The sequence below is a fragment of the Gigantopelta aegis genome, chromosome 1, assembly GCF_016097555.1.
Source record: "Gigantopelta aegis isolate Gae_Host chromosome 1, Gae_host_genome, whole genome shotgun sequence".
NCBI lineage: Eukaryota > Metazoa > Mollusca > Gastropoda > Neomphalida > Peltospiridae > Gigantopelta > Gigantopelta aegis.
The window spans coordinates 41936116-41950378 of NC_054699.1; the positions used below are offsets into that span (position 1 = coordinate 41936116).

Below are 14263 nucleotides of genomic sequence, written 5' to 3' on the forward strand. Positions count from 1 at the left end.
TGAGCTATTTCTCGTTCCAGCCAGTGTACCACGACTGGTATCTGCCATCCTGTCTGTGGGATGGTGCATATAAAAGATCCTTTGCTACTAATGGAAAAATATAGCGGTATTATGCAAGCCAAAAACTCTATTTCAAGCCAAATATATGCATACTAACCAGATATTCAATTATAAGCCAAATATTCAAAAACAAGCCAGGTGTTCAATTACAATCCAAAGACGCGATTACAAGGCCACATACATGTATTCATTTACAAGCCAGATATTCAAATACAGCCTTTGATATACCAGTCATGGTGCACTGGCTGGAATGAGAAATAGCCCAAGGGGCCCACTGGCCCACAAATTATCTTTGTCATTGAATGAGCAAGGTATTTACTCCTGCTGTATATATTAAGAATTGTAAGGTTTTAAGTTCGTACATGTAAGTGTACAATGGAACTGAAAGTTCAAATTTATTTATCTCAAAATAGACAGGTTTATTAGTTACATGTAGAACCTGGTTATTGTCATATTTATTGGATATTAAATGAGCTTTTATTTCATATCAGGTTTATGTCCCGAGTGAAATACTTTTTAGTTATCATGAGCTTTATTAAGTGACAATGAAAAATATTTCTTCATGTTTATTTCACTAGGAACATGCTATGAAATGGAAGCGATTTTAATATCCTATATAGTACCCATCAATCAGTTATATTTTATATCACTAAGCTAATTTGATTAACATACCAGTACGGTTGTAATGCACCAATCGATGATGTCATCGTGTGGCGTCGAAGTGTTACATCCCACTTGATGTTCTAGCGGGACGTAACACTGATATAAGATATATTTAACCATGTGGGTAATAAAGCGGTGTACTAAAGTATGTTTACGGTTTATAAGTATATGGGACGGGGATTTGTTCCTAATGCTGGAGTAAATTTGGGCAAAAACTATAGAGATATTCAGGCAAAATATGCAAACCTGAGACCTTTTTAGCATGTATTTCCATCATTCTACCCTCAATATTAGTTATAATTTATGTGAAAATGTGTAGTAATTGGTAGTAAAGCTTATGTGAATAAATGTTGTTATGCAGATTTTGGCATTTTCATTTCATTCGGCCAAATGCCACCCTGTCCCCCTAAACATATGGGAGTCTGTGCGCCTATGTTTAAGAGGTAGGAATTGATGTAAAAATTTAAACTGTGTTATTTATTACAGGTGTGGGGAATGGCTTCAAGGTAGCTATGAACATTTTAAATAATGGAAGATTTGGCATGGCGGCTGTCTTATCGGGAACCATGAAGTATTGCATTGTGAAGGCCGTAAGTATTTTAAATAACACGTTACCGTCCCAACTCCCCATCTGTGTACATGTACTTAATCATTAGGTCTTTGATTGTTCCCTGTCGGTGGCTAATTAGGCTGTTTCTCGTTCCAGCCAGTGCACCACAACTGGTATATCAAAAGCCTTGGTATGTGTTATCCTGTATGTGAGATATGGTGCATTATAAAAGATCCCTTGCTTCTAATGGAACAAATTTAGAGCTGTATATGGCAGAAATACCAAATATTTGACATTCAATAGCCGATGATAAATAAATCCATATTGGTGTCACAAAATAAAACAAATTTGATTTCATTTTAACATTGGACTGGGATTTAGCTGTTGGTAGAATGCTTGTTTGAGATGCTTGTGTTGCAAGACCAAATGCCCTACATGGATTTTTCTCATTCCAAACAGGCTTTGTAAATTTGGTCCGCCGTTTTTAAGTTCATGGGCTTCTTTTTGGGGTGGGCTTAAAGACTGGCCACATCCAATAACATTTAGTGGTTGTGTTGAACAAAAAGAAAAGATTAAAATTTTTACTGTATGCAGGTTGACCATGCCAGTCAGAGAGTGCAGTTCGGCAAGAAAATCTCCCAGTACGGTGCTATACAGGAGAAGATCGCCAGGATGGCTCTCGTACAGTACGTCACTGAGGTAGGTCGGATTTCAAATATCAGGGTCGTAGTTAGCGGGGTGGGGTAGGTTGGGGTGTTCAAGAGTGGAAGTTGCCCCTCTCCCCAAATTAAAATCTGGTAATAACATGACAATTTAATGGTTGTTGTTTTTGACATTTTTAAATGTGTACTAGTGTTAAACAAAACAATTTTTTTTGGGGTGTAACCACCCAGAAATGGCTACTGAATGGTATTTTAGAGCCTACAAATTAAAAATTTCCAGTGGGGTGCAGGCAAGCCCCCGGATCCCCATGTGTCTTGTGCCCCCCCCCCCCCCCCCCCCCCCCAAAGTTTTTTTCTTACCCGTGGCCCTGAATATTTAACATCAAGGGCCTTAGGCTCTGTTAGACAACATAGCATCCTCTTTAAAAGTCTTTTAGCATTGCACTACAAGATTGCAAAGTTGTGAGCGTTTAGTGAATTAGGCCCCTGGTCTTTATAAATGTTCTGACTATGTATAGGGAATACAGACTAACATTCGACCCATGCTAGTACACGGCTCGAACTTAAGAATTTGTCACCTACAACAACTTTTTAAAAGAATTGCCATGGGTGAAACGACCCACTGACGGCAATTGTGAGCCTGCTTATGGGTTTTTTAAGTGACATTTGCAGCAAATGAACACAACTGAAAGGTTATTTTGCTGTATGTAGACATATTTCAAATGAGCAAATGTTAAATCTTGAGAGATAATGTACACCAGGGCCCCGTGCTTATAAAACGTAAAGTCTAGACTAATAAAGTCCAGACTTTAACGTGATGCTATTTGAATGGTTGCCATGACGTTAAAGCCTGGACTTTAAGGTTTATAAGCACGGGGCCTGATATATACAGACTTTGAGAAGCTTTACTGACGGCAGAAATTTCTAACCATTAAAGTGCTGTCGGTGATGCTCCCGGCCTACGTCAGTTTATATCTCAAGTACGGCAATTGCCATTGGTGCTGTTGTTACGTTTTTTGCTATTGTAACATGTTTACAACCAACAGAATATTTTTAATGGATGTTTTTGTTTTCTAGTCTATGGCCTACATTTTTAATGGATGTTTTTATTTTCTATGGCCTACATTTTTAATGGATGTTTTTGTTTTCTAGTCTATAGCTTACATTTTTAATATATGTTTTTGTTTTCCAGTCTGTGGCCTACATTTTTAATATATGTTTTTGTTTTTCAGTCTGTGGCCTATATTTTTAATGGATGTTTTTGTTTTCCAGTCTATGGCCTACATTTTTAATGGATGTTTTTGTTTTCCAGTCGATGGCCTACATTTTTAATGGATGTTTTTGTTTTCCAATCTATGGCCTACATTTTTAATGGATGTTTTTGTTTTCCAGTCAATGGCTTACATTTGTAATGGATGTTTTTGTTTTCCAGTCTATGGCCTACATTTTTAATGGATGTTTTTGTTTTCCAGTCTATGGCCTACATTTTTAATGGATGTTTTTGTTTTCCAGTCTATGGCCTACATTTTTAATGGATGTTTTTGTTTTCCAGTCGATGGCCTACATTTTTACTGGATGTTTTTGTTTTCCAGTCTATGGCCTATATGGTGTCTGCTAACATGGACCAAGGAGCAACTGAGTTTCAGATTGAAGCTGCAATCAGCAAAGTGTTCGCTTCAGTAAGTTTAGAATAATAACCATGTGCTACGTATGTTATGGGTGGGGGGGTGGGGGGGGGGGGGGGGGGGGGGGAACGTAGCCCACTGGTATAGTGCTCGCTTTATGCACGGTTGGTCTTGGTCTCCATGGGTGGGCTCATTGGGCTATTTCTCGTTCCAGCTAGTTCACCACAATGGGCATATCGAAGGCTGTGGTATGTGTTATGCTGTCAGTGGGATGGTGCATATAAAATATCCCTTGTTGCTAATCAAGAAGAATAGCCCGTGAAGTTACATATCTGTGTGGTCCTTAACCATATGTCTGATGCCATATAACTGTAAATAAAATGTGTTGAGTGCATCGTTAAATAAACCATTTCCTTCCTTCCATTGTGAATGGATTGTATAGTAATAATACTGGTTTTGTTAGTGTAAATGGTTTTCTTAGTGTAAATATTTTCTTAGTGTAAATGTTTTTCTTAGTGTAAATGTGTTTTTTTGAGGTTTAAATGTTTTGTTGGTGTAAATGTTTTGTTGATGTAAATGGTTTTCTTAGTGTAAATATTTTGTTGGTGTAAATGTTTTGTTAGTGTAAATGTTTTTCTTACTAAATGTTTTGTTGGTGAAAATGTTTTGTTAAAGTAAAAAAAAATCTTAGTGTAAATGCTTTGTTGATGTACATGTTTTTGTTAGTGTAAATGTTTTTGTTGGTGTAAATATAAATGCTTTTTTGGTGCAAATGTAAATGTTTTGTTGGTGTAAATGTTTTGTTGGTGTAAATGTTTTTGTTAATGTAAATGTTTTGTTGGTGTAAATGTTTTCTTAGTGTAAATGTTTTCTTGGGTGTAAATGTTTTGTTGGTGTAAATGTTTTTTTTGGTGTAAATGTTTTGTTGGTGTAAATGTTTTGTTAGTGTAAATGTTTTTGTTATAGTAAATGTTTTGTTAGTGTAATATCTTGTGTTTCAGGAAGCAGCCTGGTTTTGTGCTGATGAAGCTATTCAGATTCTTGGTGGAATGGGTTACATGAGGGTAAGTTCATTTTTGGTATTTAGCATTGAAACATTAGGATGTAAATTTCACAAACATATTTTGTGAGGCGGGACGTAGCCCAGTAGTAAAGTGTTCGTTTGATGCATGATCGATCTAAGATCGATCCCCGTCGGTGGACCCATTGGGCTATTTCTCGTTCCAGCCAGTGCTCCATAACTGGTGTAACAAAGGCCATGGTATGTCCTGTCTGTAGGATGGTGCATATGAAAGATCCCTTGCTGCTAATCGAAAAGAGTAGCCGATGAAGTGGCGACAGCGGGTTTCCTCTCTCAATATCTGTGTGGTCCTTAACCGTATGTTTGACGCCATATAACCATAAATAAAATGTGTTGAGTGCATTGTTAAATAAATCATTTTCTTCCTTCAAACATATTTTGGTATTTGCATTAAAAATAATGGATGTGTATAAATTCACAACTTCAGGCGGGTGCAAAATTTACATACACATATTCTTTCCCCCCCCCCCCCCCCCCAGTTTACAGTAAAATATATTCAACCTTTGTAATTTTATTGGGGGAAGGGGGATATAATAAAAAATCTGATCAGCTGTATAATTTTTGTATTTTCAGGAATGTGGTTTGGAGAAAGTCATGAGAGATATTCGTATTTTCCGCATCTTCGAGGGAACAAATGATATTCTTCGCTTGTTTGTGGCACTTACTGGTATTCAGGTAAAAGATCATTTGTAAAAATTCTTCGCTTGTTTGTATCACTTAATGGTATTCAGGTAAAACATCATTTGTAAAAATTCTTCGCTTATTTGTGGCACTTATTGGTATTCAGGTAAAAGCTCATTTATAAAATGACTTAGAGGTTTTGGCAAATTTGCTCAGAAAATCTGTCGCCGAATTCACACTTCAGTTAGCCAAAGGAAATATAAAAAAATTAAAAGAATAGTATTAGTAATTATTTGATTTTCAGATTATTAATTATTTTCCAATAGTAGATATATTTATCCTATAATTTTACCCATGATAACAAGTTGTAAACCCATGTGATAATTTAGTGTATTAACCCGCTTAATAATGGTATGCAAATTTGCAAGGTCTCTAGGTAATGTATTGCTGTGGATAGGTCATTTGTTTACAAGCCAACAAGACTTGTATATCTGAGCATAACGTTTTCAAAGAGTTAGTTAAAATGCGTGACGTCAAATTAATTTGTGCTAATTGCGATGGCATTATATTACTGATGGCAGCGACTTTAGTACTATGATTTACTAAACATTTAATGAAAATTTTATTTTAGAAGTGTTACAGGAGAAATAGAATTTGCTACTCGTATTTTTTAATATGTAAAATATCAACCAAGTCTATGTTAATCAATATTTGTTGAGGCTGTGCTGACTCGGTTGATATTTTCCATATTAAAAAAAAAGTGACGAATCCTCTATGTACACGGCGGGTCTATGTGCAGCTCTTGATTGATATATGTTGGGAGTTATTTGTAACAGTGAAATGTTTTAATCTTGCAGTACGCCGGTGTTCAGTTGAGGGAACTACAGAAGGCCATGAAGAACCCTGCGGGAAATGTCGGTCTGTTGTTCGGAGCGGGAGCTAAACGGGCTAAAAGGTATCTCTCCTCAGCCATGGTTATTAAACTTTAATCTATACCTCGTACCAGCAAACATTTTAATTGTTTTTATGGTCAGTAATTCCAGTTTGGCTTGATGTGAAAAAAGGTAGACTGTTTTGGAAAGAACAAAAAATTTCTAATTTTACGTGCAGATTGTAAAAACGTTGGTCAGGATATTAATAAAACAGGACCACTCAACCGTAGTCGAAAATTGTTTTTGCGTGATATTTTTTTTTAATCCTCCACACATACAAAATGTGTCTGCAGCTAGTAGAAGGAAGGAAGGAAATGTTTTATTGCACGTCGCACTCAACACATTTTATTTACGTTTTATATGGTGTCAGACATATGGTTAAGGACCACACAGATATTGAGAGGAAACCCGCTGTCGCCACTTCATGAGCTACTCTTTTCGATTAGCAGCAAGGGATCTTTTATATGCACCATCCCACAGACAGGATAGTACATACCACGGCCTTTGCTACACCAGTTGTGGAGCACTGGCTGGAACGAGAAATAGCCCAATGGGTCCACCGACGGGGATCGATCCTAGACCGACAGTGCATCAAGCGCAACTAGTAGAAATACCTTAACAAAAAGAGTAACCAACTATAGAGTGTAATCGGGTAAACTAATCGAGAAAATATAATTTCAATGTCCAATCCCATGTACATCGCCTTGACTTGGGTACTATCTAAAACCCTGTATTTTCAAAAGTTAGTTTATATTTTTAAAATACTGATGACCTAATGATTGATGTTGTTTTGTTTCCAGGATGGTTTGTGTTAGTGCACGAGGGTCTTTCTATTAAAAATGATTGATGTAGTTCTGTTTTGATTAAAAATGATTGATGTTGTTTTGTTTCCAGGATGGTTTGTGTTAGTGCACGAGGGTCTTTCTGTTAAAAATGATTGATGTTGTTCTGTTTTGATTAAAAATGATTGATGTTGTTTTGTTTACAGGATGGTTGGTGTTAGTGCAGGGGGATCTTTCTATTAAAAATGATTGATGTTGTTTTATTTCCAGGATGGTTGGTGTTAGTGCAGGGGGATCTTTCTCAGAATTTGTCCACCCAGATCTTTCTGATGGGGCTAGCAAGGTAAGAGCAATTCTTTGATTTACTCATCATCAGTTACAAATGAACTTTTTGTGTGTGTGCGTGAGAGCCTGATATAAATAAGAATTGTCTGTAATTGTTTTGTGAATTTATCAATGTAGAACAGTCACAAATTGTATAAATTTGTGACGGTTATACATCGATAAATTCACAATAAAATGACAAACCATTGTTATAATTACAAACACCACATCATATTTAGTTAAAACTATACATAATTCGTAAATCAGTTTCTAATGTTCTTCCCATGATCTGTTTTACGTAAAATGGCCTTATATTTGATGTAATGACATAATTTTCCAAAGTTTCTAGTTTAAAATTCTTCACTATGCTACAAAAGTTTGTGAAATTTATGACGGTTGTACATCGATAAATTCATTAAAAAAATGACAAACAGTTCTTATATAATTACAAACACAGGAGCGTGTGCAGAAGGTGGAACGAGATATAACCTAGTGGTATACACAATATAGCACTCGCATGATTGAGTTAGGATTGGGTCCTGTTGGTGGGCCCTTTGAAGTGCTCCACAACTGGTGTAACAAAAGCCATGGCATGTACTGTTCTGTTTGGAATGGTGCATATATCGCATCTTTTTCTGCTAATTGAAAAGAGTAGTCCATTGAGTGGCGGAAGTGGGTTTCTTCTTGTTATACATGTGTTGAGTTAAATAAAAGTGTCCAGGATTTAACTCAGTCTGTTGAGTGCTTGCCTGAGATGCTTGCGTCGCAGGATCGAACCACGTCAGTGGATCCATTCAGCTTAGTTTTGTTTTCTTGTTCCAACCAGTACACCACAAGTGGTCAGAGGCCGTGATATGTGCTTTTCTGTCTGTGGGAAAGTGCATATAAAAGATCCCTTGCTATTAATGGAGAAAAAAAATAATGTAGCAGGTTTCCTCTCTAAGACTATGTCAGAGTTACAAAATGTTTGCAATCCAATAGCCAATGATTAATAAATCAATGTGATCTAGTGGTGGTGGTAAACAAAACAAACTTTTTAAAAATTTGTTTAATTAATAATAAAAAACTTATTTTTTCTTGTTTTCTGTTGTAAAACACTTGGTAAGAATGATAGTGATAATGTTACTACTACATTCAGTGGACTTGATATTTTTTACCTCCCTTTGCTTGACATATAACCTGGTTATGTGTTTGATTCTTTTCACTTCAGGCTGCCGCTGCTATAGAAGATTTTGGAATATCTGTTGAGAATCTGTTGATTAAATACCAGAAGACAATTGTAGGTAAGAATCGGCCTCGGTGGTGTCATCGTTAGGCCATTGGATATAAGGCTGGTAGGTACAGGGTTTGCAGCCCAGTACCGGCTCCCACCCAGGGCGATATTAACGACTCATTGGGTAGATGTAAAATAACTACACCCTCTTCTCTCTCACTAACCACTAACAACTAACCCTCTGTCCTGAACAGATAGCTGAGCTGTGTGCCCAGGACAGCATGCTTGAACCTTTAATTGGATATAAGCATGAAAATAAATTGAAATGAATGTAGGTAAGAAAAGAAAAAATAACCTCTGCAAATATACCTTGAGAAGTTGAAGTTATCTCCCTTCATGATTTCATAAACTGTTTGTTTTGGACCGTGCTGAAAGCACAGCCAGTGTTGTTCAGCCATGATGAAATATAACCACTGACATGATCCATTATTATAGCAGTATTAGCTATCTGCGTGCCACAACTGGTACACGAGAAGCTTGTTGCTGTTTTACTGTAGGAAATGTCTGTGTGGCAGTAGCATGTTTCCATCTCTCCATTCATCTTCTGCCCTGCTCTTGTTTACCCTCTCTCTCTCTTTCTTTCTACCTCTTTCTCTTTCTCTACCTCTGTCTCTGTCTGTCTCTCTGTCTCTCACTCTCTCTCTCTGTCTGTCTGTCTCTGTCTCTTTCTCTCTCTGTCTCTCTCTCTCTCTCTCTCTCTCTCTCTCTCTCTCTCTCTCTCTCTCTCTCAACAAAGTGTTGAATTAACCTCTCTCATATACATGTATGTTCGACACCAAATAGCTATAGTTTTAAAATATGTGCTGAGGTCTAATTAAACAAATATTCCTCTACTTTCCAGATGAACAGTTCTTGTTGAAGCGGCTGGCTGATGCCGCTATTGACATTTACGGCATGGTGGCCGTTCTCTCCCGAGCGTCACGAAGCTTGAACGAGAACCACGTGTCGGCACAGCACGAAAAGCTTCTCTGTACGGTATGGTGCGACGAAGCGTCCGAGCGTATCCACGGCAATCTCAAGAGTTTAAGTGACTCGGGGTCAAAGAAGACTTTTGAGCGTTTGTCTCAGATCTCACAGGACATTGTTGCCAATGGCAACACAGTGCAACGACATCCGCTAGGATTTTGATACGTTTAATTTTAGATTAATGTTACGACCAAATATTATTATTCCAATCTAGGTTTGTTTTAGAAGAGTGAATGTGTATATGCATATATATATATATCTATATCTATCTGAGTGAGGTGTACATTGAAAAGCTGTGGTTATTGCTTAAAGGGCCTCATATTGTAATTCCATGATGATGCAATGCCTGCAATTAAGAAAACGCCCACAGCAAAAAAAAAACCTGCCATGGAAACAATATATAATTAGTACACAGCAAAAAAGGTGCTGTGGAGAAAAAAAATCTCCACGGCATTGCCTGTTGCCGTGGGTGATTGCAGGGGTTGTAACGGTTTCTTGCAAAACATTTTTTATTAATTTTTGTTTTGAAATGAAAGGATTATGCCTTAGAAGTACATATATGATTGTGTACAAAAACAATAAATCATGATAAAATAAATTAGTTAACAGTGAAATAAAGCCCCGAAAATTTGTTAAAATTATCTGTATGTTGTGACTGACAGGATAAACCTGTGACATTACAGTTGATATGTACGTATTTTATACCCATAATTCCTTGACAGTGAAAAAAACAAAAAGACTGTTGTCTTGATGTATATCGGGGGTGAATTGTTTGACATCCAATAGCCGATGATTAATAAATCAATGTGCACTAGTGGTGTTGTTCAACAAAACAAACTTTAACTCTTAAGACTAAATTTTAGAATTACCAAATATTTGATGTCCAGTAGCCGATAATAAACAAATCAATGTGCTCTAGTTGTGTTGTTAACCAAAACAAAAACTTTTGATGTATATATGACATAGATTTTTTGTTTACTTTATATTTGTACTTGGGGGATTTGTAGTGAAACCACAGTTTATTGAAAGTGACCGCACCTTGCAGTTTTGATATTCTCCAGTTAATTATGCTAACTAATCACGAATACGACATAAATGATGGTTAATAAATATTAAATTAAAACCAAAGATTATGTGTGAGATCAATTACTTCGTAAATCTTTTCTGACACCCAATAGCTGATGTGTATTTTTGTGCTGGGGTGTCGTTAAACTTTCATTCATTCATTTGTAAATCTTAAACAGTTACTGTATTGTCTGTTATTGGCATAGTCAGTTTTCGTGGTGGTGGTGTCCAAGAACTGAAACATAGCCCATTGCCAGTAACAGAAAATCCAATAACTGTATAATGATGTGAAATCTTTTTAGTTTATTAACTTCCTGATCCAATTTTTGTTGTTATTTATGACAAATTTAAAATACCAAAGAACGGTCGTTGCAACTGTGGTACTGCACCTTTAAGGTTGTAGCTGAATACTTGACAGGGCTGGCCATATCCTTAAAATTTCATTTGCCAGCCGGGCGAGTAACTCTCAAATTTCACTTGCCCACCAAAAAATTAACTCGTCCCAAAACGTAAGCAGTTTAAATCGAAATTAAACTGTATGTTTCAAACAATTACACATCATACAAAGCACTTGTAAGCCCTGTATTAGTAAATGTTTATTTCCTTTATTTTGTGAATGTTTAAAAAAAAAAAAAAGGGAGCAAAATTGGAAATAGTTTAAAAAAACTTTAATACTTTACTTTAGAATGATCATGGAGAATATGCTACTTTGGGTTAATGATTTCACTGAATAACATTATTATTATTTTATTTTATTGATATTTATTTTATTATTATTTTTATTTTTTTATTTTGGGGGTCGGGTTATGGGTTGTTTTGTTGTTGGGTTTTTTTTTGAAAGGGGAGTGTTCACGACGGATGAGTTTAAATATTAAAAAAAGTATACCCCTCTATTTTTCAGGATTAATTTTACTTGTAGATGCATAACATTGCATTTCTGGACATTTAATTTTCAGGGGGAGTATACCCTCGGTTTTCCTTAGAAATTCTGGCGTTTGGCGCTCTCGACGTGAGTCTGACACACAGACTCAGTCGGAGACTGCATTGATCACGTTACAAATTTTCCTGCACATGTGCTTACTCTTTGTTCTTTAACATTTATTCAATTAAATGTTAATTGCATGTATATTTAATATATCAATTTAATTGGGAAACATGCGAAAACTTGCAGATGCACAACCTAATTTCGTAATACGAAACGCTACTACATTAGTGAAAAACATCCGGTCAAATACGGTAATCGATATAATATTCAGGAGCCTCACACACACACGCGCGCGCGTATGCTTGCTGCAGATTACGGAAGTACAAAAATTGTAAGTGTACAAAAGGGATAAACAGGCACTTGTGTTTGGAAATTTTGGTTGCCCAGCGGATGACTGAATTGTAACTTTTGCTCATCCGAGCACATTTTTACTCGTCTGGGGCAAGCGGACGAGTATTTTTGGCCAGGCCTGCTTGTTGTTACTGTACCTTTAAGTTGATTCTTTAACATTGAATATTTAGTAGTAAACTGTTACCTCTTTTAGTTGTATAACATTAGTTTAACTGTGTATACAACTTAATAAGAATTTGTCTACTTATTACTATATTAGCTATGTCCCAGTTTCAGTTTGGTTTGATATAAGAAGAAAAGTAAAAGTGATTTGGAAATAACAAAAAAAAACCTAAAAGTATTTTCGTGTGCAATTTAGAAAACAGTTGGTTCAGAAATGCTTGTAGTAAATTCCATAGTATGATAAAAGGCGTTTCCTGTGGCAAGGACTATAGACAGGTACATTACATGAAACTCGATAAATAATTTTAGTTATAAAACAATCCTTGATGTTCTTTAAAATTGGTCAGTGACTCGTACATTTGTGGGATTTCAAAGTTTCAAGTCTTGGTGTTTAACGGCCCTAAAAAGACTATTACACATTTGTTTTCAGACTTATAAATACATGTAGGTTGTGCTATTTTACAACACTACAAATGGAATGTGTTTTTTTCACTGCTGTATTGGCAGTCTGTATAGAAAGGTTTTTACAGTAAAACCTAAATATATTTGTATGTATGGTGTGTTGAAGGGTTTGTTTGTTTTCACCTGTACTGTGAAATTATTTTTATGCTATCACCGAATGGTTTGTATGCAGTTATCTTCACTTATAAAATTATGTGTTTATGCTATCACCGAATGGTTTGTATGCTGCTATCTTCACTTATAAAATATGTGTTTATGCTATCACCGAATGGTTTGTATGCTGCTATCTTCACTTATAAAATATGTGTTTATGCTATCACCGAATGGTTTGTATGCTGTTATCTTCATTTATAAAATTATGATTTTATGCTATCACCGAATGGTTTGTACGTGTATGTGGTAATTTTCACAGATGGATTTGTTTTTATGTATTTTCACAGAATGATGTGTATAGTTAATTTTCACATGTGGATGTGTTTTTATGCCATTACAGATATATTATGTGTACGGTATAATTTTCTTGGCATTTATTTGTATTTTTTTTGTTTTCTTGTTTCTCAGGCCCAGTTTGATTTGGTTGTGGTTCCATATGTATTAGTTTATCTAATCGTTTGGGTATGATTATCATCATGCATTATAAAGAAAAAAATTAGGACAATCAAATGTTAGAATGATTCAATGTTTGACATCCAGTAGGCGATTCATTAGTCTGTGTGCTCTAGTAGTGTTGTTAAACAAAATTAAGACAATTAGATGTTAGAATGATTCAATGTTTGACATCCAGTAGGCAATTCATTAGTCAGTGTCCTCTAGTGGTGTCGTTAAATAAAATTAAGACAATTAGATGTTAGAATGATTCAATGTTTGACATCCAGTAGGCAATTCATTAGTCAGTGTCCTCTAGTGGTGTCGTTAAATAAAATTAAGACAATTCAGTGTTCTCGCTGGGTGAAAATTAAAGGAGGGTGGCCGGTTGGCACCACACCCTTCCAAAAAACAAAAGGAAAAAAAACCCCACCAAAAAACGAAAAGCAAAAAATAAAATTAAAAAAGGAGGGGGGGGGGGGTAGTTTGGTTATCATATTGTTGTGTGTTGGTAGACTTTCAGAAAAGACATACTCCTTATTTTGCCTACAAAAAAGTGCAAAGGGGTTTATAAAAAAAACTTGTCTTTTAATTGAACCGAAAATGTTATCGGTCTGACATTCACGGGCAGTTCCGGTTTTGCTGGACCGATCAAAGTTTTAATATTATTATTTTTAATAAAGATTTCAAGATATACGAAAAACAATAAAGATGTTTGTAAAGTGATCTCCTAATGTCAGATACATTTTTGTTATTTCAATCTTCATCGAATGAATCGATCACTGTGATAAAATAGTATTGCCAGCTGATAAAAAGTAGTTTCGTTTTTGTAAAGGCGGTGTATATATTATTTGGCACTCAAGATAAATGATTTTAATGATAAACACTACCACTTCCGTTGTTTTTATAAGCGTTCATATCCCCTCAAAATGAAAAGTTTACAATATTTTATAAAGAACTGCTGAATAAACAGAATAACTGAAAGTAAAAATCATCAGTTTCAACTAATTATATCTGCAACTGAGGACAAAATATCAGACGATAGTTAGTGGAAAGAAAAGACAGAATGACCGTTCTGATCACATGACAAATTTGGCGCCAAATAAGAGGGGGT

General features: G+C 35.7%; 1 protein-coding gene across 1 annotated transcript in view; it reads left to right on the top strand.

The window, feature by feature from the left end:
* The window catches only part of LOC121375144 (very long-chain specific acyl-CoA dehydrogenase, mitochondrial-like), a 28648-nt gene extending 17414 nt beyond the window's left edge, over positions 1-11234 (top strand). Inside the window, exons 10-18 of the mRNA XM_041502410.1 lie at positions 1210-1313; positions 1868-1972; positions 3528-3614; positions 4562-4624; positions 5215-5316; positions 6120-6217; positions 7247-7319; positions 8511-8583; positions 9415-11234. Of these exons, the coding sequence (XP_041358344.1) occupies positions 1210-1313; positions 1868-1972; positions 3528-3614; positions 4562-4624; positions 5215-5316; positions 6120-6217; positions 7247-7319; positions 8511-8583; positions 9415-9701 (992 nt within the window). The 3' untranslated portion in view covers positions 9702-11234. The remainder of the gene's footprint in view (positions 1-1209; positions 1314-1867; positions 1973-3527; positions 3615-4561; positions 4625-5214; positions 5317-6119; positions 6218-7246; positions 7320-8510; positions 8584-9414) is intronic.
* Positions 11235-14263: the final 3029 nt, after the last annotated feature.